Source organism: Nanorana parkeri, unplaced genomic scaffold (genome assembly GCF_000935625.1).
Source record: "Nanorana parkeri isolate BGI_ZX_2015 unplaced genomic scaffold, ASM93562v1 scaffold2269, whole genome shotgun sequence".
NCBI classification, from domain to species: domain Eukaryota; kingdom Metazoa; phylum Chordata; class Amphibia; order Anura; family Dicroglossidae; genus Nanorana; species Nanorana parkeri.
Genome location: NW_017308537.1, coordinates 88,043 through 113,608, shown reverse-complemented (window position 1 = coordinate 113,608; position 25,566 = coordinate 88,043). Strand labels below are relative to the sequence as shown.

Genomic DNA, 25,566 nt, shown 5'->3' with positions numbered 1-25,566 from the left:
ATCTGACCTCTACTGGCCCTCATCTAATGATTGTAAGATATTCACTTGCAAACATGTTTGTTTTTCTCTTCGGAGGATTATGCCCTTTCAGGTTTACGTTTTATGATCCCTAGAATCATACATACCAGGTACACAGGTTTGCAGTGTGACTATTACACCCCTAAAACACCTAATGGGAGGGAGTTGGATGGACTCTTTTTAACCCTTCTATTCCTAGGTTGCATGATTGTATAGCCTCACACTGCCTACCCCTTTTTATACAGGTATTGTTAATCACTCCACCCTCGCCTTTTAAAAGGATGCAATGTAACTACCCTTTTTATTTCCTCTAGCTTAAGGGTTTCTTCGCCCTTTCTCTATTTGGATTATCTGCTGAATGGTCCCAAGTTTTTTTCGGCAGTCCTCCGTAATGCTAAATTAGACCCTTTATTCTTCAGGTGACATCTTCCCCTAACCGGTGATGACCTGTCCTAGTCTGGACAGGATTTATCCTTGGTGCCCTCCCCTTTGGGTCATGACAATTCCATATTTGGTTTGCCCTGGTTCTACCTTCGTTCAGGTAGCAAACCCTTTAGACCATGGGCGCCCACAATTGTACATCTGGAGATCTACTTTTCAAATGACGATCTCAATGAGACCTACCAATGAAAAAACACCTTTCATTGGTAGGTCTCATTGAGATCTAGCGGGATTGAGCGGGAGGGGGTGTGGCGGTGCATTGAAGTCAATGGCACCACAGGCAGGCCCCTCACCCACAGTGCGATCGCCTGCGTTCCAGTCCAGTGCGATCCGCAAAAATGCTGTGAGCGTTAGCTGCGAGCACTAATGTGCCTGCGTTCCGGGTGCGGTAATTGCACTGTCGGCGGGGGGCATGGCTGCAGTGCCATTGACTTTAATACAACCCCACACCACCACCCGCCCCTGAACGCAAGGAGTCGGCCGGCGTCCTGTCCTCCCATGGTGCTCGTGTGGCCGACATTTCACATGGGGAGAGGTGTCCTGCCCCTTTCCATCTGCAGCGTCTGACACATGCAGCCGCACGAGCACCTTGGGAGCATAGCCGTAGCCAGCTCCTTTTGCGCCCGAGGCAAGTCACCCAACGCCCTGCCTCCAGGATTTTGTTTTTATTTTTATTCCTATTTTTTATTTTACTCTTGGGGGGCTTCGGGGAAATATTAGGGGTCTAAACAACCCCCTGATATTTCCCTTTTAAAATAGAAAAAGAAATTGAGGACACAAAGTCCTCAATCTCTTTTTCTGCAGCCTCTGTTCTAAATGAATGGAAAGCACACAGGCTTTCCATTCATTCAGAAAATATTTTATGATCATACAGTTTCTGAATGGGGAGGAGCCTCTGTACAGAGTGCTTAGCGGAGCCGCTGTCACAGAACTAAGGCAGAGCAGCGAAGGGAGAGAGAGGCGCCGGCTGTCAGAACCTGGCTGAGTCTCTCGCTCTCCTCACCGCTCGGCCTTAGTTCTGTGACAGCGGCTCCCTCCTCCGCCCCCTCCCCCGGCTGCAGTGGTTCCTTCACTTCTTCTCGGATCCCCGCTGCCTACAGATGGGGGAAAGTAGCGGGGATCCAGAGAAGCCCCACCGGCAGGAGGGGAGGAGATCGACTGGTAGATTGCGATCGACCTTATGGGCACCCCTGCTTTAGACACTCTTTATAAGATTTTCTCATCTGTTGGATCTTTGTGACTATTGCCTACCCCACTGTTGAACTACTTTTGGACATCCCAGTAGTCTAAGATTTGCTAAAGTCCTCTGTCCCTCAATGGACGAGAAAGAAAATAAGATTTTTGTACTTGGTATAAAATCTTTTTCTTGACGCCCATGGAGGCACTCAGATCCCGCCTCTGTGTTATTGACCTTATGTACTGCTTGCTCACAAAACTGAGTTATGAAGGTTGTAGGTGGGGTCATACAGGGGCTGACTCCCTGGTTTTTGTTCTGCCAGTGTCCCAACTTCCTGAAGCTGGCAGTATAACCCATTAGTCCAAGAATTGTAACTAAAGTCTTGTGTCCCTCAGTGGACTTCATCAATTTTAGTTTACAGAAGTACGGAAAATATTTTGAAAGAATGTAAAACAGGTTAATTAGAGTAGGAATATGTTGCCTTATTTGTAGTAAATACCTCTTATGTTTCCCTTTTTCTGCACTGTGCAATAGAAGTAATTAAACTGCAAACACAAAAACGAAGGAGAGAACAGCTTCCTACTGATGACCTTCCTGAAGCTACAGCGAGTGTCAACTGTCATCTCACCAGCACTGCTGATTTACAGCCTATTACAAATCAAGAAACAGAAAATGCAGCACTCTCAATGCAGATTGACACTTGTACCATTGAAGAGTCACCTTACGTTAACCAAAATGCATCTTCTGAGTCCAAAAGCCCAGGCAAATCCACCACTATACCACAAGAACGGAAAAGAGTTAGGATAATTGAAGATATTAAAGGTGCCCAAGCTGTAAGTGAAGGAGACGAAACAATCTCTAAAGCAAGGTCAGTGTGTTCTCCAATACTTGAACGCTGCATTCCACAAAGACATAGATCTTCTTTTTTAATTCGCTTTGTGAGCTACATTTTCCGCCTCTTCCTGTTTTTCTTAAGCTTTGCATGGTGTTTGTTTCCTGCATTTCGCTGTCCAAGACTTTTTCGTACTTTTAAAAACCTTAAATCATAAACCTTATAAAAATATTTTAGTTTTGAAATCTTAGATTGTTTCACATGTTTATGAATTTTGCACTTAATGTTCAGTATTATTCATTTAAAACCCAACTGAAGTCCCAGAAATACTTATCCAGCTAGTTAAATATTGTACCAACAACCTCCATTTTCAGAGTTGCCTCCAATTTTCTGTTACAGCAGTTGTGCAGGGTATCTAAATATAACTATAGAGTCCAAAGGGAAATGGGGTTAGACCCAGTAACATTCAGTAACAGACCTAGTCAAACACTCCCGCTCTCTTCCTTTGCACTACAAGTCTGGGATGTGAGGGGTGTTTGTTACTGAGCTTATGCCAACATAGCACATTGGAGTATAAACGCAGGAAACAACATACCACTCTTTTTCCTCAGTGAAAATGCTAAGACCTTTCCAGAAACAAAATTGTCACAGATTGTAACATGCTACAGGACAAGATTAAAAGGTGCAAGACTTCAATTGGGCTTTAAATATTTAAATCTTAGTTTGATTTAACTAAAAACTAATGTAGTGTATTTTTTGACACAATTGACATTTGTTTTACATTTAACATTATTACTTGATTCTGTATATGTGATGGCTTATCAGTGAGTTTTTACTCCTTCATTGTCCAATCACAGCAGGCTATGGGCCAAAAGGTGTTGCTACTGTGTCCGTTAACTGTAAGGGGAAAGTGTCACCTATAAAGAACCCACAATTTTCTATGAAATAACTTGAAAACTGGCAGAAGTAATAGGCATCCATCATGTTTTTTTTCCATTAATAAAAAAAAAGACTTTGCTTTTGATTCAACAGAACATTTTACATGAAAATGGCATGGACAAAAATGATGGGACCCTTAATCTAATATTTTGGTGCACAAGCTTTAGAAGCATTTGCTGCAAATCAGCGATTTTTATAGCACTCATTGAGACTTCTGCACCTGCCAACAGGTAGTTTGATTCATTCTTGAGCAAACTGCTCCAGCTGTCTGTTTTAAAGGGTGCCCTAAATGTTTCAGCTCTTTCAATAGACGTTCGATAGGATTCCGATCAGAGCTTATAGAAAGCTACTTCAGAATAGTCCAATGTTTTGTGTTTTAGCCATTCTTGGGTGCTTTTAGCTGTGTGTTATGAGTTATCTTGTTGGGAGACCCTTGACCTGTGGCTAAGATAGCGCTTTCGAACACTGGGCAGTACATTTCACTACAGAATTCATTGATCGTCTTGCGTTTTCATTGCTTTATAGGAGTACAACAGCAAAAAAATTTCCCAGCATACTCACTAGCCAGCATGCAAAAAAAATTGTCTCACAGCTAAGGTTAAAAACAGAGGTTTAGATACACGTCTTCTGCAGAAAATGTGAAAGCCGCATCGCCTCGCCAAGGCACCTCTATATAGTGTGGTCCTAACTGAACGGACTGCGAACGTGAGAACTGTAGCTCATAAAACACATAGGGATACATTTGGATGCATTTTTAGTGCAGGAGCGTACGGATCAGGTCAGCACAGAAAACGGACGCCGTGTGAACAGGCCCTCAATTATGAGAGGCTCCATCTTGGAGCACATGTGGCAAAAGATAAAATTGGGTGCAGGTTTGTCCCTGTGCCTTTTAAGGAGGTTGGGCTTCCTCCTGACAAACCTGCACCCAATTTTATATTTTGCCACATGTGCTCCAAGATAGAGACTCTCATAGTTTAGAGTTAGGACCGCACTATATAGAGGTGCCTTGGCGAGGCGGTGCGGCTTTCACATTTTCTGCATAAGACGTGTATCTAAACCTGTTTTTAACCTTAGCGGTGAGACAAGTTTTTTTTGCATGCTGGCTAGTGAGTGTGCTGGGAAACATTTTGCTGTTGTACTACACAGATTCAAGGTACCACATGTCAGACACAGCAATGCAGCCCCAAAACATAACCGAGCCTCCTCCTCTGTGTTTCACAGTTGGTACAGTGTTTGGGGGGGTTTTCCTTGATGATGTGATTTGCCAAAAAGCTCCAGTTCTCTCATTTGTTCAAAGTACATTCTCCTAGAAACATTGTGGCTTGTCAGTATTAATATTCGCAAATCCCAGTCTAGGTTTTTTAGGATTTCTTTTATGTTGCTCTTAAAGCGACGCATAGTGCGCAATCAAACACTGATGTACTTTGACCTTGGAATTCAGCTTGCCTCTCTTTGGAAGTTTTCCTCGGCTCTTTTTTACTATATGCACTATCTTTTTGCTTAATCTGGGCTCGATTTTCCTCTTGCAGCCAAATTAAGGGTGTTTGACTACACTCCCATGGATCTTAAACGTCTTAATAAAATTTGCAACTGTAGTCAAAGGAATATCAAGCTGCTTGGAGATGATTGGCTGCTTTTGGCTTTTACCTTTAACATGCTTGTCTATAATTTTTTTTTTCTGATCTCCCCTGACAACTCTGAACTTTCTTTGGTCCATGTTGAGTGTGTTGCATACAATGACACCAAACAGCAGAGTCACTACTTTTTTCCATTTAGGGCTTGTTCCTACAATGTCTTTTAGGCTTTGTTTTTCTGCACACAACCACACATATGTTGTGAACAGAGCACATAGACAACAGTTGTTTTCCATGTCCCCTGTTCACACCATATAAGCCGGGGTGGGCAGAAAAACTCAGCTCAACTGACATGGTGTGAACAAGCCCTTAAATGGCCTGATTAACTGATTATTAGATTGAAGTTGTTTGATACTAATTACAGAAAACATTTTGAAATCTCACTGATCCATTTATGTATAATCAATAAAGTAAGTTTTAGGATACCTTTGTGGAATAAGCTATAATGTATCTCTTTTCACAATTTCTTTGCTTTACTTTGACATACCAAAGGCATGCAGGTATACATAAGACATGGAGCTGTCCCTGAAGACTCACTTTGTGTGTAAGGCCAGGATACAGCACTGTTATGCATCTTTTCAAATTACCTGCCACCTCCACTTCTCAACACTCTTCCAAGCAGACAATATCAGTGCTCAGTGTTAACTCTTACTGCTGTGAACGCTCCACACTATCTTCCTGCCATCCTGTGACTGCTCCTTTTCAAGCACTTTATGGAACTCCGTGCAGTCTTTGGTTTGTTACCATTGCCCGCCTGCAGTGATCTGGTCACTCTGACCTTCATCAGCACCAGCTGCCTTGGATTTTTTTTGTGAGTAACTGAAGCCTTGCCTTATACTTTGGGCCTAGTTGCATGGCCGCAGCATGTCTGCACAAAGGCACACTGGGGGCAGTCCCTCTACTATGGCGGTTCTAGGGGTATTTACTCTGTTTCCTCTGAAAAACCCAGCATCTGCAATGAGAATAGAACCTAGCACCCCTATTGTTAGTGTCCTTTTCATTGAACTCTTTCTCTACTCCATCCGATTTGGACCCTGTCCTCAGGGACATCTACATTGATTCAGAGCTTAACGTCTTGCACACATTGAAAGCAGAGGTTCTGAGCTCGCACCAGCGCCATCCCCAGCAGAGTCTCTTTGACCCTCAGAGGTCTTAGGTCAGATTGGACCACTGGTCCGAGCTACCATATTAGACTCGGATTCAGAGTCCCATCAGTCTGTTTCTGAAGTAACTGTTCTGAAGTAACTGTTTTTAAAGCATCAATCACCTGCTATCCCGTCAGAGTTACAGTGGGTGGTGTTGGACCTTATTGATTTAGCGCATATTGCCTTGCAGTTGGAAGATCAGCCTGGTGTCTCCATTCTTGGGTCTTTTAGAGTGCCAACTACTGCCAAGGACCTTCTCTTGCACCCACTTTTCTAGAAAGACAGGAAGCACCCTGAAGGGTCCTCGACCCCAACTTAGTGTTCTGCTAATGTTTCCCTTATGAGAGGGGATTTATTAAACAGTAGACAGTTCCTACCGTTGCCTAATCCATTGTACCACCTTAATGGCAACACCACTGGTTAGGTAGAAGGCATGCTCACTGTTAAAGATGCTATTGACGGGCAGTTATAATCCTTTCTTTAATGCCAGTTTGAACAGGTTTGTTCTACCCTCTGTTGGCAGTTACCCTATTCTGTAAGACCAGGTCAAAAAGGGTTAATTCCCTCCAAAGGGATCTATCCTCAGTGGACTCCTGTTGCTGTGAGCAGGTATAGAAAACATCATCTGGTTTTGCTACGTGCCTTAAAGCTTGAATCCCCCTTGAGTCTGATGTCACATAGGAACAGATGCACAGGGCACTATTGGTGCACTGCTGAGATGCTGATACCATATTTATGGAGCATCTGAATAGTGTAGCCTTCGAGGGTAGCCACCTCTTTGGTATTCTGTGACATTACTGACCACAATGTCCAGCGCAGGGCCAGAGTGCCCCCAGGCCCCACTGAGCCTGACTATCACTCAGCCTGTAGGCTCAAACTCAGAGGTCAACTTATCCCTCTGCATGAAGGTGCATCCTTCTACAAGTTGGAGGGTGATTATGTATCTTGGTGGACCTTTGAGCAGCTTTTCTCTCTGGCGCACAGGTGCAAGGAGCTCCCTTCTGAGCCCACAAGATTAAACCCTTGCTTCTGTGGCCTCCATTAGTAACTCATAGTTATCTCCCTGCATCTTCTCCAGTCTCTATGGGTTCTTTTCAACCAGAGACACCTTGTTCAATCCTGAGGTTAGCTTGGGTTCTGGAGCAGTGCCCCTTCCCCAGTCTCTATTCAAAGACTCGCCTGCTTCCCCTCTCCCCCCACCCCCCTCACCTAGCTATTTCCTAGGCCCCTTTCTTGTCTTTGCCTGGAGGTTTTTGTTTTTTTATCATTAACAACTTTTAGTGACGTTTTATACAAAGATACTAGACATCTACATTGATGGCGATAATGGTTGACAGTTCTCAGGAGGATAAAAGAACCCACCGACGGTGGGCAGACAGTGTTCATACATACATATGAATTCTAGTTTACCGCTTCACATACCAACAGTACTAATCTGCTCTACTACACAGTGTATGATATTATATTGTTTGTAGCAGTTCACCATAATTCTATAGCTGTCGAGAACCCTGTCAGTCTAAATAGTCTTAATGTTATGTCTTACCCTAAAGAGGGTAAAGTATAGAAATAGGAAGAAAAGATGAAAAGAGGTCAAGGACAATCTTCCAGGGCAGCAACTTAAAGGCTAAAAAACCAGGACTTCTTTTAGGGAGCATCTGTCTACATCATCCCAATCTTGATTAGCCCTTGCCCCCACTGCAAATCTTTGACTATTAGCTATACACAACCAACATGCTCCTCCTGAGAATTCCAAGCCCCCCACACCTTCTCATGAGCTTTGAGAGTATTATTGAGCCTTCTTGTCAAATATTCCATTGTCTGAACATCTTTAATTCGAGCATAGAGCTCAATTCTGGATGGAGGGAGCTTAATTTTCCGCTGAAGCGGTATGAGACAACGGGCTGCTGTTAGGACATGCATTACTAGTTTGTTGTCTGTATTAGAAAGGTGGGGAAATGGCAGTCCTAACAAATAATGGATGGGGGGGAGAGATGGGGTTTGTCCTGTCTAATGTGAGTTTCACCATATCCCAAAAGGGCTGTAACACTGTGCAAGTCTAAAATATGTGGAACAGGGTACCCTAGGAACTATCTCGCATCTCCAGCAATTCGGGGATATCATTGGATTGAGAGAATGCAGAAAGTCCAGTGTATGATACCAGTGATATAATAGTTTGTATTGTTTCTCTCTGTAAACCAAACAGATCGAGGACTTTGTGGCCGTTCGCCATATGCGTTCCCATTGCTGGGGGGTGATTGTGGTCCCCAAGGCAGTGTAGGGCAACCTGACTAAACCATCCCTGGGGGTTGTCATTTAGTAAGTTATAAATAAAAGAGATCATGCCCTTGGATGTATGGGAAGCAACACATTGAGATTCAAAGAGTGTTCTGGGAGGAAACCAAGTTATTAGTGATTTGCGTAGGTAAGAGAAAAGCGATCTAGGAGGGAGGTTATGTAGTTCCTTCAGTTGGTCAAAAGATAATAGTTTGTTGGTGACCTTGTCCAGGAGATCCCTAAGATGAAACATGCCTCTTGTATGCCACATCTCTACCCATTCCTGAGATATACCAGATTCCAGTTTGGGGTTCAATAAAAAGGAAGTCTTTCCTTTTTATTGAACCCCAAGATATGACCCCTATGTCCGCGGACACTATATTTCTCCTTGTTGGAAATTGGAATAACCCCGACATTTCTCTCCTCCCAAAAGTATAGCAGCCTTGCGCCATTTGGAGATATTCTTTAACCATTGGCTGTATTTTGTTCCCAAACTGCAGGTTTTTACCTTTACAAGATTTAGACCTCTCCAGATGATGCACCTGTTTTAAGGAACGTAGAGTCCCTTTTCAGTGGACCTGAGGAGATCTATTGGAGGAGATCTATTGGGTTACGGAACCAGCTTGCAGAATACCCCCCGAGAGACAGCATCTCCTCTTAGGGGTTGCCCTAGACACCCCATAATGGGTGTCTCTGGTGATAAAAGTACCCATTTAACCACCTAAGAAGTGTTCTTGTGTTACTGCCAGGCCTCCTTCTCCCAAGCCCAGGACATTTCAAGTTTTCCAAGCCCTTAGATCATTCCTTTTCAGCATGAGGCAGCGCCCCTGCTCTTTAGAGTTGAGTGTTGTTTACTAGTTTTTGCAGACATGTGGGCAACCAGCATCTTTGGTGCAAGAAGTGATTTACAGGGGCTACAAGCTAGTATTCTGCCTTCTCCGTTTATGCATTCAGTCTACTTCTGTCTCTACACAAGTAAGCAGTCCTCCACGCATCCCACCCAAAAAGGGGACATCCACCCCATCTTGGACCTCATGACCCGAACCCCCCAGGTCTTAGCCTTTTACCATCGGGGACATTTTATGGTTTTTGTTGACATCAAGGATCATCCCCATTTTTTTCCTCACATCAGCAGTCGCTTTGCTTTGCTGTGGGTCGATATCACCTACGTTGATTGGCCCTGCCATTTGAGCCCTTTTTTCTGTACCACAGGTGTTTACCAAGATGCCTGTCACTCCACTAGCCCTACTACACTTTCAGCATTGGAACCAAATCGTTGCTTGGAATATGTTGTGCTGGGATTTACAGAACTACTTGGAGAAACCTGTCTAGGACTTCCAGAAGACCCACCAGTACCTCTAATGGTACTCACAAGAGTTCTGCCAGTACTTCTAAAGGCACTCACAGAATCCAGGCCAGTATTTTTAGTAGTAGCAACAGAATCTATGCCAGAACTTCAGTACGACCTGAAATGGTGCTGGGTGTTTCTGATTCAGAGGGTTAACTAAACACCACCTCTGGAAGTGGCTGGTGCTATGTGTTCTAACCAGCTACCCTGCTTGTGTAAAGAGCTATACCAGTGAAGTTATTCCTGTTTAATTGTGGTACCACAATTGCTTTCCACCAATCAGCCGGTACCATACCTGACATTAAAGTGTCCATAATGATTAGGAACAGAGGTGTCGCTATGTTCTGTGGGCACCCGTGGATGTAACAAATCCGGTCCTGGAGATTTGTTTATATTGAATCTTTCTAGACTGACATGATAGACATTCTAGTTGAATTTTGTGTTACTTAAATTGATGCCTTGTTTATTGACCCCGTCAGGCTCTTCTGTAAAGTCAGAAGCAAAAAAATGTGTTTAACACATCAGCTTTTTCACTATCACTGGTAACTAACTTACTATTTATGCACTTTATGGGGCCTACATGTTCTGTCCTTACCCTTTTTACTAATTATATATTTAGTGTATTACACTCTCTCCATAATTCTTTTAATCACCTGCAGAGAGCGGTGACTGAGGGGGGCAGAGCCAGCTGCCAATCAGGCAGCAAAGTGGATCCCGACAATATTGTCGAGATCCGTCCTGGCTGCAGTGCGGCTCATTGCTGCCGTAGACGGCGGACAATAGCCCACTATATGCTGAATTTTGGGCTACTGGAGGAAATTAGTATACGTCTTCCTGTGAACCTAACATAGTTGTCTTTTAAATAATTTTTTTGCTTTCTGTTGCTATGTGTTCTTCGTACTCTATTTTTGTTGCCCTTTTGCATTTTTTTTGTTGCATTCCTTGTAGTATTAGAACACGGATGGTGACCCCTCTGTTTTTATATTTTTTAAAGGCCATTTCCTTTTTTATATATTGCTTTACTTCGCTAGTTAACAACTCTGGTTTAACGTTTGCTGTTATGGATTTGTTGGTAAATAGAAATGCACTGGTAATTTTGCTGTTTTAAATTTGCGTGAAATATTCCCACATGTACTTATTGTTGATATTCAGGAAGATTTGATCCCAATTAGTGTAGCACATTTCACAGCTTATTAAAGTTGGCCTTTTTAATACTCTGTTCTTGTCTCACCAACTTGTCTGTTTCCTAAAGTTGATCATGAACGTTATAATGATCACTATTCCCCAGGTTATCCCTAATTCCTACTTCTTCGGGTTTCCACCATTTTTGTCCCATACCATTTATCTCTGAGTATATTTATTTATTACAGGTATTTATATATCGCTGACAATTTACACAGTGCTTTACATAGTTGCACATTCACATCAGTCCCTGCCCTCAAGGAGCTTACAATCTAAGGTCCCTATCTCGCATGCATACATACGAAGACCAATTTGAGGAAGGAGCCAATTAACTTTCCAGCATGTCTTTGGAGTGTGGGAGGAAACCCACACAAGCACAGGGAGAACATGCAAGCTTGGCCGGTATGCTAACCAGGGACCCCCAGTGCTGCAAAGCAGAAGCACTAACCACTACGCCACTGTGTGTATATTCAAGAAGTGAAGGGCCTTACTTGACTGTGCGGTTTCATTTGCCCAATTAGTGTCAGGATAGTTATAATTATGACATTTCCTCGACACCCTCCTATTTCTATCTGTGAGAATAGTTGAATCTCCTCCTCCCTTATGTTCAGGGCCCTGTAGCATATTCCCACCATGAATTTAACATTTGTTTTAAACTCTATCCATAAGGATTCAGCTCTGTCCCCCATCTCATAAGCTATGTCTTCACGCGCATACACTTCCCGATTGTTACGGATATACAGCCATGCTCTTCCTTATCCTTTAGAAATAATGAATATCCCCTGATATGTGCAGCCCAGTCATGTGAGCCATCCAGATAAGTTTTTGATATTCTCACAAGATCATACTCTTCTTTGAGTAGTAAAAGTGCTTAGGCTTTGCTTGTTGCTCACAATCAGGCTGCTATTAGTTACATCAAAACCTCCTGCATTGGATTCTGATATAGTTTCCCTGTTATCAGTTGGGATCCCCACTCTTACCCCTATTTCCCCCTCAACTATACTATGCAGTTTTTTTGCTCTCAGCTTATTTCCTAGCATACTCATATTTCATCTCTCCCCTCAGATTCTGGTTTAAAAGGTTCTCTAACCATGCCATTTTCTCACCCCAGAGGGCTGCACTCTCCCTATTTAGTCCTTCCCTGCTGTAGACCCGGCAGCCTACTCAAAAGTCAGCCCAGTTCTAGAACTCAAACCCCTCCTTTTTACACCAGTTTCTCAGCCACTTGTCCAGATCTCTTGGCTCCCGCTTCCTAATGAGGTAACTCATTACTCATGCTGTTATTGGGAAACTGTGTTCTCCGAAAAAATATATTATGGACACTGTATATGAGGAATGCATAATTTGCTCTGACCATGAGGTGTTAAGTGTGACAAATAGGGGACTGTATAATATAATTTCACATGCCTGTAAAAGCCTCCATGTCCCCAGTGCTGTAGTCTAATCCAGAGCCATTCTGAACTGCTAAACCTCTGACATTTTTGGTGGTGTTAGTTCTTGGCTAATGCCTGCCTTCCACTCATTCTAATTGGCCTATCACACCATGATAGCGGGGGCAGGCAAGTATCAACACTATGGGAGATCTGAAGCCTTACCATTCAGAAAGGCCCAAGCCGTGGTGCCTACAACTACTTTTTTTTTTTTTTACCATATAGCAGGGGTACACATTGTATACAATAGCAGTTTTTTTCGTGTGTGTGGGGAAGAGGGAGTGGGGTGCGGGGAGGAATATATGTAGATGAAATACAAACTGTATATAGAAGCCTCTTGTACATGCCGAAGGATTTGTATTTCTGCACAGCCCTGCCAAACACACAACCAAGCTTGTTAGTATCTTTTTTGTAACCTAAACCTTTTTTTTTTTTTTTTTATCAACTCCCTGCCCCTAACAGTAATTGGACTGTGAAGGAGCAGCAGCTACTCACACCTCTGCTCATACTGCTCTTTGCTCCTGCCAGCACGTTCCTTGTCTGCACATGTGCGTGTAGCACACCTGATTTGCTCTTTGTGTTGTCTTTCCTTCTCTTTGTAATATTATGGTCTAAAATATCTGTACTTGCTGATAATTACATTATGTTGAAATGTACTTTTTATGGAAGATATATGTGAAACAAGGGCAATGGCTTAGAAACAGTATAGGCTTATGTGCCATCTCAGAGGGAGATCGTGTACCGATCTCCCTTTGATCTCTTGTCAAAGAGCAGCTGTGCTGGTTCCAGCCGCACCGGGCACAGCGGACCTCAGGACCGGCAACGGCAGTGACAGCTGCTCCCATAGAAGCGGCCGGGCCGGTCCCAGCCGCATCGGGCACAGCGGACCTCGGGACCGGCAAAGGCAGTGACCGCTGCCCCCATAGTTTTCTAGTGCCGTGAGGAAGGTTTAGAAAGCTTTAACAGGATTTTTACTGCATTCTGTCTCCTTATGAGAGTTTTTACCATCACTCTCTGTCCAGGTAATGGATGATGGAATAGGATGAGAACAGAAATCTCCTGTATGGGAACACCGCATTTAAAATATGACAAAAAAATCTTAACATGGACACATAATATTTACAAGTTGGCCGAAGTACAAAACCCTTCCCCGCTCTATCCAACACTAGTGTTTAAAACGTTTTAGAAAAGCTCAAACAGTAGTAATCACTTTGTGCTATCTAGAAGAAAAAAAATGCTGTCCTATAATTAACATTTTTTTCGACAACCACTTTGAAATTAGCATAACTGTTTACCTGTAGGTCAGCCTTTGAAGAATCAAGAATTGAACCAACAAAGGCTGAGGAGAAAGACTTCAGCAAGTGTGAGAGAAAATCCAGACGTACAGCGCCTCCTATTCTACATGTGCCTTCAAAGCCTGGAACAGTGTCAGAGTGTAGTCCGCAATAACATATCATTTGTATGCAGTTAAATATAATGTTTGTATCCCCAAAAATGACTTGCCAATAGCTTCCTGTAGGAACACAACCAGCCACATTTTAGTCACTTTAATACAAATATTTAGTTAGTATTTCATTGTAAAGCATATTTTTCATTGTAAAGGATATTTTGCAACAGTCAACTACGGTAACTAGCTGTTTAGTAATCCAATAGAAGAATATTGTCATTTTAAAGCATAATATTCTGACTCTTGATTGTTGTAATAGTGATTTTATCCCTTGCCAAGACCTCTATATCTGCTTATACAGGCCAGGCATAATCACTGCCGACAATCCTCAGATAGCTGAACTCACCAAATACCTTTTCCATCCACTTTATTCTGTACATCAGGTTATAGCAGACAACAGGAAACAGCAGATGAATGAATTGTCGGTAGATGTGAGGGAAGGGAACACAGAAAAACATGTGCAATACCAAAATAACCACTTGATGGCAGTATATGAACATAGCCATAGAATATCCATAAGTAAATGGCTTAAGGAAGATAAACTATACAATTCTCATTTAACATTGATGTGAATATTGACTGTGGCTATGGACAGTTACATTCCATGCACCATTGTGGCAGCACACATAACTTGAAAAGAAAGTGTTTAAAAAGTTTGTTCTTAGATTCAGATAAGTAGCTGTTCTATGGACCAGAGCCAGGCAGTACATTTTGTTTTGATGAACCGTATACAAAACTAGGTAGACCCTATATAAATAAAATATATGTGTACCTGCGAATTGACATTCTGTGGATTCTCTTTTCCAGCTCTGTGAATTAATTTTACATTTTGCATACATTTGTCCATACTCGACATAGAACATGAATTTGGGTAACTTTTAAATTTGCAAATGTGACATTTTTGTTCTGTTTAGTGAACATACCTTTTATTAATCTTTATATTCATAATGTATTTGTCAACCTGTATAAATATTTAAATGTGTGTGAATTTCAGTTTACTAACTTATTTCCCCTATTCTTTGTACATTAGTTTATTATAACTTTTATCTACCCTGTAATTTCATGTACTTAAGTAAAAGTTCAGTATCATTTGTAAATAATTTGGCTTTGATAAAAATCTGTGGTGTTCTTTATGGATTCAATAAATACACTTTATATTATAGATGAATAAACTACAATTTAATGAATGTTTCTGTTTATTATTTTGACTTGGTGTAATATTGTTATCAATATGTAAACCTTGCAGAACAGGAATGACCTCTTCGGCAGCTCGTGGTACAAATGTCCTTTTAGAAATCATCAACAAAGAATGTATCTAAGGACAAGGTGTTTACAGATTTCCTGCCAGCAGGATAAACAATACTGCCCTTTTTGGTAAAGTTTTTTTTTCTTCTATTTTTCTCCTATTTTTTTGTATGTCATTGTCTTTCTTTTTACTTTGTACATATTTCTTATGCACTGCCCGCCTATGCTGGCGACGTACACTGTACGTCGTCAGTCACGAAGGGGTTAAAAACTATAACATGAATAAGTGGCCTTCTGTGTACTAGACTACAAATTCATCCTCCTAGAAAGTTTGGTCATTGTTACTTGTGTCTACGCTCGTTTTGTAAGCTCACTGTTAATCTCTATAAAATTGCATTGTGTGATTGCAGATTAGTGTCAGTGTGTATAAGTTAGCTGATCTGCCAGACGGGGATCTGTGTGTGTGTGTGTGTGTGTGTGTGTGTAGGGTTTCCTAGCAGACCAGTCAGCGGACAAACGGCAGGTGGTGGCAGATTGCATGTTTGGTGTGCGTCGGTGTGTGAGCAGTGGGAAAGTGGTAACACAAGGGGGTCTATTCACAAAAGGGTGAAGAGTTTGGAGAAGGCAGGAGAAGTGAACAATCTAGGCCAAAATAGCTGAACTGGAAAATGAGCCGAATTGGAGAATTTTTCCAAATCAGCTATTTTGGCCTAGATTGTTCACTTCTCCAAACTCTTCACCCTTTTGTGAATGGACCCCAAGGACTCTAGTTGGTAGGATAGCTTGATAGCTGCTGTACAGCCTTTAGAGCAGTGGTTCTCAACCTTTCTAGGGCCGGGACCCCCTTGGTAACGTTTGCCAAGTTGTGGTGACCCCCCAACGGTAAAATTCCGGGATGACGCGGCTGCTGCAGCGACATCTGGCGGCGTGGCGGGAGAACTGACACTGCTGCCCTAGGAGATGGCTGAGGAGGACCCTCACCTTATTATTGTTTATAATTTTCTTATTTTTTAATAATTTGTTTCTTATTTCTTTTTAATCGCTTTTTTATTTTTTTAATTCTTTTATTTCTATTTCTTTAATAATGTTTTAATCTATTTTTTTTTCCACTTAACTTCATTGCTATCACAAAGAGGTAACAAGCCCCTGTGTAATAGCAATTGGAGGTGACAGGTTCTCTTTATTGACCCTGTCACCTCCAATACAGGAGTCCTAGCACAGCACTGTGCTGGAACTTCTGTGACAGGTGAGAGAGGAAGACTGCTATCCCCTCTCACTGTGCACACGGAGCGGCAGGTTTACTTTTAACAGTGTCAGGAAAAAAAAGAGCAGAGAAAGCGCTTCTCTCCTGGGTGGACGGAAGCCACTAGGCGACCCCTGGCAAATCGTCATTCGACCCCCAGGTTGAGAACCACTGCTTTTAGAGTACATCCGGTTGCATGTAAGATTTGTGTGTGTGTGTGTGTTCAGCAAGCTAGCTTTGGGTGAGTCGCCCTCCAGTGGCAGGCAGTGGTATTAGGTGCTGTGACAATTTGTTTCACAGGAGTGTTTTATCAGCCCGAAGTAAGCGCTCTCCTCCCACCTCCGCCAAATTAAGACCCGCTCTGGTTAGCAAGTCGCCATGGACGGGCCATCCTTCCTTGACAATTGTTCAGGATTAACGTTAACATATTGTTATAAGGAAATTCACTTTTTGAATCTGCATATACAGTAAACTCCCCATTATTTGGCATTCAAACAACCCACAGTCTCGGGCAACCGGTTTAAAAAATCAAGGCGATAACATGCCTTTTTATTTATTTAGCCGGTATGTTGATGCACACTAAAAAATTGCCGATTGCTTGGTGCACAATACACGAAAAAATTGTATTTAGTTGCTAACAAAATTCTTTGTTTACATTTTGCTTCCGCGGTTGGTAGCAGAATGTAAACAAATAGATATATATATATATATATATATATATCTATCACAAATCCAAGAATAGCATTGCTAATAATCCTAGATGAGATAGAGAGATATGGGAGATTAAGCAACTATAAAATTAACGCTGGTAAATCACAGTGCTTGGAAATAGAACTCCCGCAGGGAGAATGGGAGATATTGAGATCTAACTTTCCATTTGAATGGGCTGCAGAAGCTATTAAATACCTGGGAGTTATGATACCAACAGATTTAAAGAAATTGTACAGCCTGAATTATGCCACCCTTTTAGAATCAACACAAATACGAATGGAAGCTTGGAAAATGAAAAAACATTCATGGATGGGGAAGATGGCATTATTTAAGATGAATATTCTTCCAAGATTTCAGACGGTTCCAATTAAGATCTTGAGACTTTTTTTACGTAGATTACAAACTCTTCTCCTGTGGTACATATGGGGTTCAATGGGAGCGAGGTTGAGATATGACATTTTAGTTAAAAGGAAATTAAATGGGGGTGGGGGGACTACCACACATAGAGGTATATTATAAGGCAGTGACATTAAGCAGGATGCTAGATTGGTTCAGTACAGACCAGCCCAAATTGTGGGTAGCTATTGAGCAATCAGATCCCAGTCCCTTTGACGTTGTTACCATGGATATCACCTACCAAGCGATCACATAGTTGGATTAAGCCCCCCTTAATTGCATCAGTATTGAATGTATGGGACGCAATGGTCATGAAATATCATCATACTATCATACTAACACCTATTCTGGGCAGCCCTGATTTACCTTATTGCATGGAAAGTAGGAGTTTCCTGTAGTGGGAGAATACAAAGCACTCCCCCATGATACAGGCTGTCAATGCCTCTGGAGTATACCCTCTATTAGATCTAGTCCTGTTAGGCACACCTAACACGAGCAGATGGCTGGAGTACTTACAACTTAGACACTTTTAACTATATCTGTGTACATGGGGAATTGTTTTAAGGGATCTGACCCCAATTGAGGATGTTTGTATGAACAAAGTCGGGAGTAGACATCTGGTTTCTAGAATATATAACATTAATATCACAGATGTATCTGTCCACCCCTAACTATATTTGGGAACTGGGATACCAGGTAGCAGAAGAGGAATGGAACAAGGTTTTCCATCTAACTTTCAAATCGAGCATGGCGGTTAAAATTCAGGAGAGAAATTATTAAATATTAACAAAATGGTACAGATGTCCAACAGTAATGCCCAAAATAAACCCACAAGTATCTAGATGTGCTGGAGGTGTGGAGTAGAAGAGGGAACAATGTTGCATATATGGTGGTCATGTCAGTTACTAAGACCGTATTGGAGAACAGTTCTCGAGGCTGGGAGTCACCTGACGGGGTCACGTTTATCAGAAACCCCAGAGATGGCACTTTTTCTATTGCTCCCTGGTTCGGTGACAGGACTGAAAAGGGGGCTAGTATGTCCCATACTGGAAGCAGCGAGGCCTATAATCCCTCGGTACTGGAGGTCATAAAATCTTCCTCAGACCTGGGAATGGGTAAGTGAATTAAATAACACAATGCATGTAGAGGAGCTTTTATAAAAGGTACATGCTGTTTGAAGAGAAGTGGAGACCTTGGATAAAAAAAATTTAAGTTCACCTGAGATACAAGATTATTTGTAGCTGAAATAGAGTCATATGTAAGATCTAAGAATTAACATCCAAGCCCTGTGTGTACAAAAATACAAATAAGCAAGTATAATAAATGTGTTTTTCGTGGCCACTCCCCCCCCCTTTTTTATTTTATTGATGTGGTTGGGATTTTCTTTCGGTAGGGGAGGTGGGGGGGATGGTATGATTGAGGAAAAGGGTTTTTAAGAGAAGGTAGGCAATGAAGATTTGTATACAGGAAAATGACTGTGTATTACTGTGTAAGATAAGATGTAGAAACTTGTTGCATTAAAAGCTTTATCAAACTTTGTTGTATAAGATGGAGATTGTTGTAAAAAAAAATGGAAAGATATTAGAGAAAATTAGAGCTGTTACTGATTAAAATTTTCGTGTTCGATTAATCAAAATGTTTTTTAATCGATTTAATTTCGATTAATTATAATGCACATACAGATCCAACTACATTGGCCTATACACATACAGCACAGCAATGAAGTAATAAAATGAACTAGGATCACACTAATCCAGCACGTTATTAATCTCGCGTGCCCCACTCAATATGGCCGTCGCTTGAGTGGGGCAACTCAGAATAATAACGTGCTGGATTAGTGTGATCTTAGTTCATTTTATTACTTCATTGCTGTGCAGGGACAAGTCTATAATTTTGCCACTTTATAGATCATTGGTTCGTCCTCAATCTGGAGTACGCGGTCCAGTTCTGGTCACCAGTACTAAGAAAACATGTCCTTGAGTTGGAAAAAGTCCAGCGGAGGGCAACCAAACTAATTAGGGGTATGAAGGACCAGAGCTACGAGACAAGGCTACTAAATTTAAACATGTTCACATTGGAGGTGAGGAGATTAAGGGGGGATATGATCTCCATGTACAAAATGTTCAATGGTGGTAGCAACATTAGCGATAAACTGTTTAAAATTAACTCCATTACAAAAACTAGAGGCCATCACCTAAAATTGGTGGAAAAAAAATTCCAGCACAAGGGGCGAAGGGGGTTCTTCACAGTAAGATCAGTTAGGGTCTGGAACTCACTGCCACAGGCGGTGATTTCAGCAAATAATGTGGAATTGTTCAAGAAACTTTTGGACGATTTCTTAAGGGACCGTAATATACAGGGGTACAGGTACTCCTAGAATGAGATCCTAATAGGTTGGACTTGATGGACTAATGTCTTTATTCAACCTCAAATACTATGTATACTATATACTATGTATGTATGCATCTGAGAGGCTTATTATGCATGCAATGGTGTAATGTAAGTTTCATCCACAATGGATGAAAGGCTGGTCTTAACCAATCGCATTGAGTACCATCAAGGGCCAGATTTCTGTATTGTCCATTTTTTTGGGGAGAATCATTGGCCTTTCCCTTTTTGGTGAGAGCCTTTCTAAAAAGGGTTGCCCATATTGTTCGCACTGTGCGCTCACCAGTCGCGCTGCCTTGGTATCCACCAATTTGCTGCCAAGGCATCCACCAATTTGGATTTGGTGGCATCATTTGCCCCTGATCTAAGCCTTCTCTTCTTTGACACTCTTGCCTTCTCACCTTTGCAAGATCAAGACAGAGTGCATTCCAGTGATTCCAGTCATTGCTCCCATCTGGCCCAGGAGCCCATGGTATGCGGATGTAGTTAAACTCCTTTCAGACTCAGTGGGCACATCCAGATCATCCAAACCCACTGTCCCTGGGCCCAGTATTCCACCCTACATCGGTCGTTGGCTTTAATTACATTTCTGTTAAAGCCCAGCTCCTAAAGGACAGAGCCCTTTTGGACACTAATTCCTATGCTTCTGAAAGCTAGAAATTTGACCTCACACAAAGTTTACCATCACACTTAGAAGACTTTGTGGGGCTTAATGGTGATGTTTGCCTAGTTTCACGCTAGGCTCCTTCAGCTTAAAATTCTGGCTGCATGGGACAGAATACCCCAGTCCCTGGGTCACTCCATCTGCTTGTCCACCAAAGCCAGGATCTCACTGACCTGGTGGTCATTTCTGCCAACAATTTGGACAGTTCTCACAATGAATGCCAACCTGTTGAGCTGGGCAGGAGGCCACAGGATGGAGATGATTGAGAGGATCTGAGTCGTCAGTGCCTCGATGTGGGGGAGTCTGGGGTGTTTCAGGAAATCTGTCACTGTGGGGAACACCAGACATGGATCTCTTGGCATCCCGCTTCAACAACGAGGAAAAACGGTTAATGGCTAGGAGCAGGGTTCCTGAGTCCCCCAAAGTGGACACACAAGTGACCTCTGTGTGATCATTTTCAGCTGATATCCGCCTTTCCTCTGATCTGGACTTTTCTTTGACTGCTCCAGAGGACTGAGACTGAGGGCGTTCCACTGATTCTGGTGGTGCAAACTGGCTCTAGAGAAGTTGGTACTCGGACATTCTCCAACAATTTAGAGATTCTCCATGGGCACTTTCTGACTGACCCATCTTATCTTGGGCCAGTATACCATCTTGCTTCTTGGCCGCTGGCTTTGATGACTTGGGTGTTGAAGCCTAGGTCCTGAGGGACCAGGGTCAGTCATTAGACATTATTCTTAAACTTCGGAAGGCCAGGAAGTCAACTTCTCGGAAAGTCTATCATCGTACTTGGAATGTCTGCTTTGTCTGGTGCAAGGAACAAGGGTTCCATCTCAGAGGGTACTTCATGGGATGCACCCTGTCATCAGTCTGGACCAACACTTGTCCTTGACTACCCTTAAGGTTCCATCTCATCCAGAGGCTTCTTGCTGCTCACTCTCTGGTGAAAACATTTGTACAGGGGGTGGCTGATGTAGCTCCCCCCATTCATTCCCCAGTATCCTGTGGGATATTAATCTGGTCTTGTCGCTCTTCAGGGGCCTTCTTTCAAGCCCATTGGGAATATTCCCTTGGCAGACCATACTCATAGGATGGCCTTCCTCATGGGTATCATGTCTTCAGGCTGCTCTTTGAGTTCAGAATTATGTTCCCTTGTTAGTTATTGTGGGACGGCCTGCATTATTTGCTGTGTTGCCCACCCCTCAGATGTATTTCTTAGGGACGTTTCAGGCTCTATGTTTATAGGACCTTGTGCCTTGTAGTGCATGATTAAGAAAACTGTAATTGTATCTGTAAAATCCTTTTCTTGGAGCACAGTACAGGAAACAGGCCACCCTCCCCACTGTCCTGGTCGTTTTTTATGTCAATCGCAGAAATCCTCTGGTTTCTAGCAAGCAAAAGTAGGGATTATATGGGCTGTCCCACAATTATTTTTGCCAGTGTCCAATCACCTGAAGGTGGCTGTATATAAGCCATGCTCTATTACTAAGGGAGCCTGTGTCCTGTCATGTATTCCAAGAAAATTATTTTATAGGTCAAAAATCAAATCTTTAGTACCTCTGTGCAACTACACTGACACATCCCCTAACCTTTTTTTCGTTTAAAGGCAGTAATTGAATTTATTTTGGTGTGAAGTGTTGGAGCTTATAAAACTGATATCACATAAATATATATCAATATAAAATTGATTTAAAGCAAGTTGCACATGGAAGGGCTACAAACAGTAACAGTACAACAGCAAAACGTTTCCCAGCACACTCACCAGCCAGACTGCAAAAAAAACCTGTCTAACCGCTAAGGTTAAAAACAGGGGTTTTAGATACACGTCTTCTGCAAAATATGTGGAAGATAGAATTCTATAAAAGCCTGGGATCCATTTAGAGGCCACATGGCACTAGCACCTATAGCAGGCAAGTGACAATTTGACTTCACCTGCCTTATATGCCTCTTCCTTTGGCACTTTACTGCCTTTCAGGTGTAGCCCAGGTCATTCACTAGATATTTCCCAATTTAATATGGCCTTCACTTGTATGGAGACCTCACGGGATTGCCCTGTTAATTATACAGGTGAAACTCGAATAATTAGAATATTGTGCAAAAGTAATTGCAGTAAGTGCTGCAAAAGGGGCCCAAACCAAGTACTGAGTACATATGCATGCTTGTACTTTTCAGAGGTCCGATATTGTTCTATGTACAATCCTTGTTTTATTGATTGCATGTAATATTCTACTTTTTTGAGGTTGTGGATTTGGGGTTCTTGGGGTTTTCATCAGCTGTAAGCCATAATCATCACAATTATGACAAATCACGGCTTGAATTATCTTGCTTTGCATGTAATGAGTCTATCTCATATATTAGTTTCACCTTTTAAGTTGCATTAGTGAAATAAATGAACTTTGCACGATATTCTAATTATTGGAGTTTTACCTGTATATTTACCTGGCATGTGGGACTGTAGCTATACTTCTCCAATGATAACTCCACTACATCCCTCCAGTATCCTTTAGTGGCCCTGTGGGCATGTCATGTACATAGGTCATAGAACTTGCTACTCATTGCCCTTTGCAACTTTTGTGATGCAAAATTCAGGAAGAATATCTGGTTTTGGAGCCTAAACTATAATTATGGATTTATAGTTTATGCATACTTTGGGGCACCTGGTGGATCCTGCTGAACTTTGTGTATGTTTGTATAATCTGCCTGTCTTGTCCCCCCAACCTGTTTATTTTTGTCGCAGGTGCCTAAGTTTTCTGGGGCATCAACAGTAATTATGTGGACATTCAGGGGGACCATAGAATGGATAAGGAGGAAATTGCTTTTACCTGTGTCCCCACCTATGGATCCAATAGTATTGGGTGGGGGAACCTGCAAGAGGTATGATGTCAGTGGGGCTAGAAGTGCACCATGCTCATAGTCAGTCAGCAAGGGTATAGGGGGGCCTAAGTCACAGCTGTATTCACCAAGGTATCGTTATATGCAGTTGAAAATATAAAATAAGACAAAGGAAGCCTAAAATGCTCCTCTTATTTTAGAGAACTAGAGAGACAGGGATGGAAGAGCGGTTTACAAAAAAAAAACTAATGCGCATGCCTTGATGCTTTTAATAGATGCACCGATAAAGTCGAGTTGTAACATTCCAGTGAGAATTCATTGACATAGGACATATTTCCAATTGGATACTTACTCTAAGTCTACTAAGATCAGGTGGAAAATTAACTTCCTGACCTTCTCCCATTAAGACCTAAGTAAAGAGCAATGCAAAAATATATGTAACCATGTACCAGGCTCTTTTTGACAATACCAAGAAGTTTTTGGGACCTGTGGGTTGATTTTGTTTAGTTGGAACCCAATACCAACAAGTTTAAAGCTTGTACCCCTGTTTTTGAAATGTATCGGTTATAGCCAACGTGTGTGTGAGCTGGATTGATCTAATGATTTGCTATGGAGAAAGTGAGGTTTCAGTTCCTGTTCCCACTTGCGCACATACGGAGGGATGTAGTCTGCTGGTGGCAAATTCAACAGCTATTGTGCTCTGGGATAGACTTTTTTTAAAAGTGCAACGTTTGATACACGACCCAAATGTGTGTATGTGTATGTGGGGGGTGGGGTGGGAGGGGGTGCGGGAGTTTTGGAATTTCTGAGAGAGTTAGTCAGCCTTAAGGAGGTAGGAAATGTAGGAGTCTATATATACCTGTATACATGACACAATGGGGATGCGGTGGTGTTGTCTTGGGCCTCTCTTTGAGGAACAAAGCCTGCTTGGTCCATATGAATACGTTGTGGCAGATAAGGGAGGAGTCTGTTAGCTAATATCTTTGAAAAGGGTTTTAGGTCAACATTGAGCAGGGCAATTGACCGGTAGCTACCACAGTGAATGGGTTCCTTATCTGGTTTGGCAGGTTACTGTAATATTGGCTCTGAGCATGTCACTGGTAATTTGGTGTCCTTCAATAATATTGCAGAAAATATAAGGAGAGGGAGTATGGGCCTGGGGCCTTGCCCATCTTAGAAGGGGAGATGGCTAGGTTAGGCTCCTTGGGTGTTATCTGTTAGACCAACAGCTCTCTTGTGGAATTGTCGAAATAACCGACAGGCAAAGATAGGACTCAATACCAATACGTTGCTGGTGTAAAGTGGAAGGGGCTGCACCAGGAGAGGTGGTCAAAGTCTTTTAAACTCATGAACAATAGCCATGGAGGTGATGATTCTAGTGCCCTTCATGACAGTAAGGTAGGGCATTTTTGTAAAAGTTTTGTTTTGAGGGCCCCTGAAGTTTCTCGAGTTTGTCAGGTTTATTGCTATGTTTGTTAAAGGTCCTCTTACATTTTAACTATTTAGTCTTAACATTGCGATACACTAACTTGTTTAGACTTTCACAAAGGGACTGAAATTCCTTATACGTTGAAATGGCCTCCAATTTCTGGATTCAGGTATATAGTGACACATTTTGTGAGGTATGCAGTGTTTTATAAAAATGCCTCGTATCACACATTTGTGTGCATTGCGGGTTTGTATGTTGGATGTATAATTGGTCTGTAAGTATGAATTGAGTTCTCTTGTGACATCGGATGCTATCTCTGCATCCTGGAGTACAACCTAATTCAGTCTCCAGAATAGAACTTCAGTTTTAAGGAACTTCAGTTTTAAGGAGAAATTAATTGGTGCATGATCTGATAATAGAACTGGGGCAGTAGGAGTTCGGTAATCCGGGTCAGCCTCTGTTTCTTGAGTCTCGCGCCGTGGGCGATGAGAGTACCTCTGATCGTCGCTTTGTGCGCTTCCCAAACTGTGTAGGGGGACACATCCGGGGGTGATATTTTCCGCAAAGAAGAGGCGGAAGTCATGTTCTAGGGATGCGCTGATGCCGGGGTCGTGTTGAAGGGACTCATTCAGTCTCCACTGCCATGGCCCTGGAGGAGGGCCATTGAGGGAGAGTGTGAGAAGGACCGGGGCATGATCAGAAAAGGTGATATTCCCAATCTCAGAGGAGAGGACACGGGGGAGCTGATTGTGATGTATAAAGAAAAAGTCGATACGGGTGTAGCGCTGGTG

The 25,566-nt window shown here is 42.3% G+C and overlaps 1 protein-coding gene across 1 annotated transcript in view; it reads left to right on the top strand.

The window, feature by feature from the left end:
* SPDL1 (spindle apparatus coiled-coil protein 1) overlaps nt 1-13,869 on the top strand; it is a gene marked incomplete at its 5' end in the record, with an annotated part of 79,068 nt that extends 65,199 nt beyond the window's left edge. The window contains 2 exons of the mRNA XM_018573196.1: nt 2,171-2,504; nt 13,722-13,869. Of these exons, the coding sequence (XP_018428698.1) occupies nt 2,171-2,504; nt 13,722-13,869 (482 nt within the window). The remainder of the gene's footprint in view (nt 1-2,170; nt 2,505-13,721) is intronic.
* Nucleotides 13,870-25,566: the final 11,697 nt, after the last annotated feature.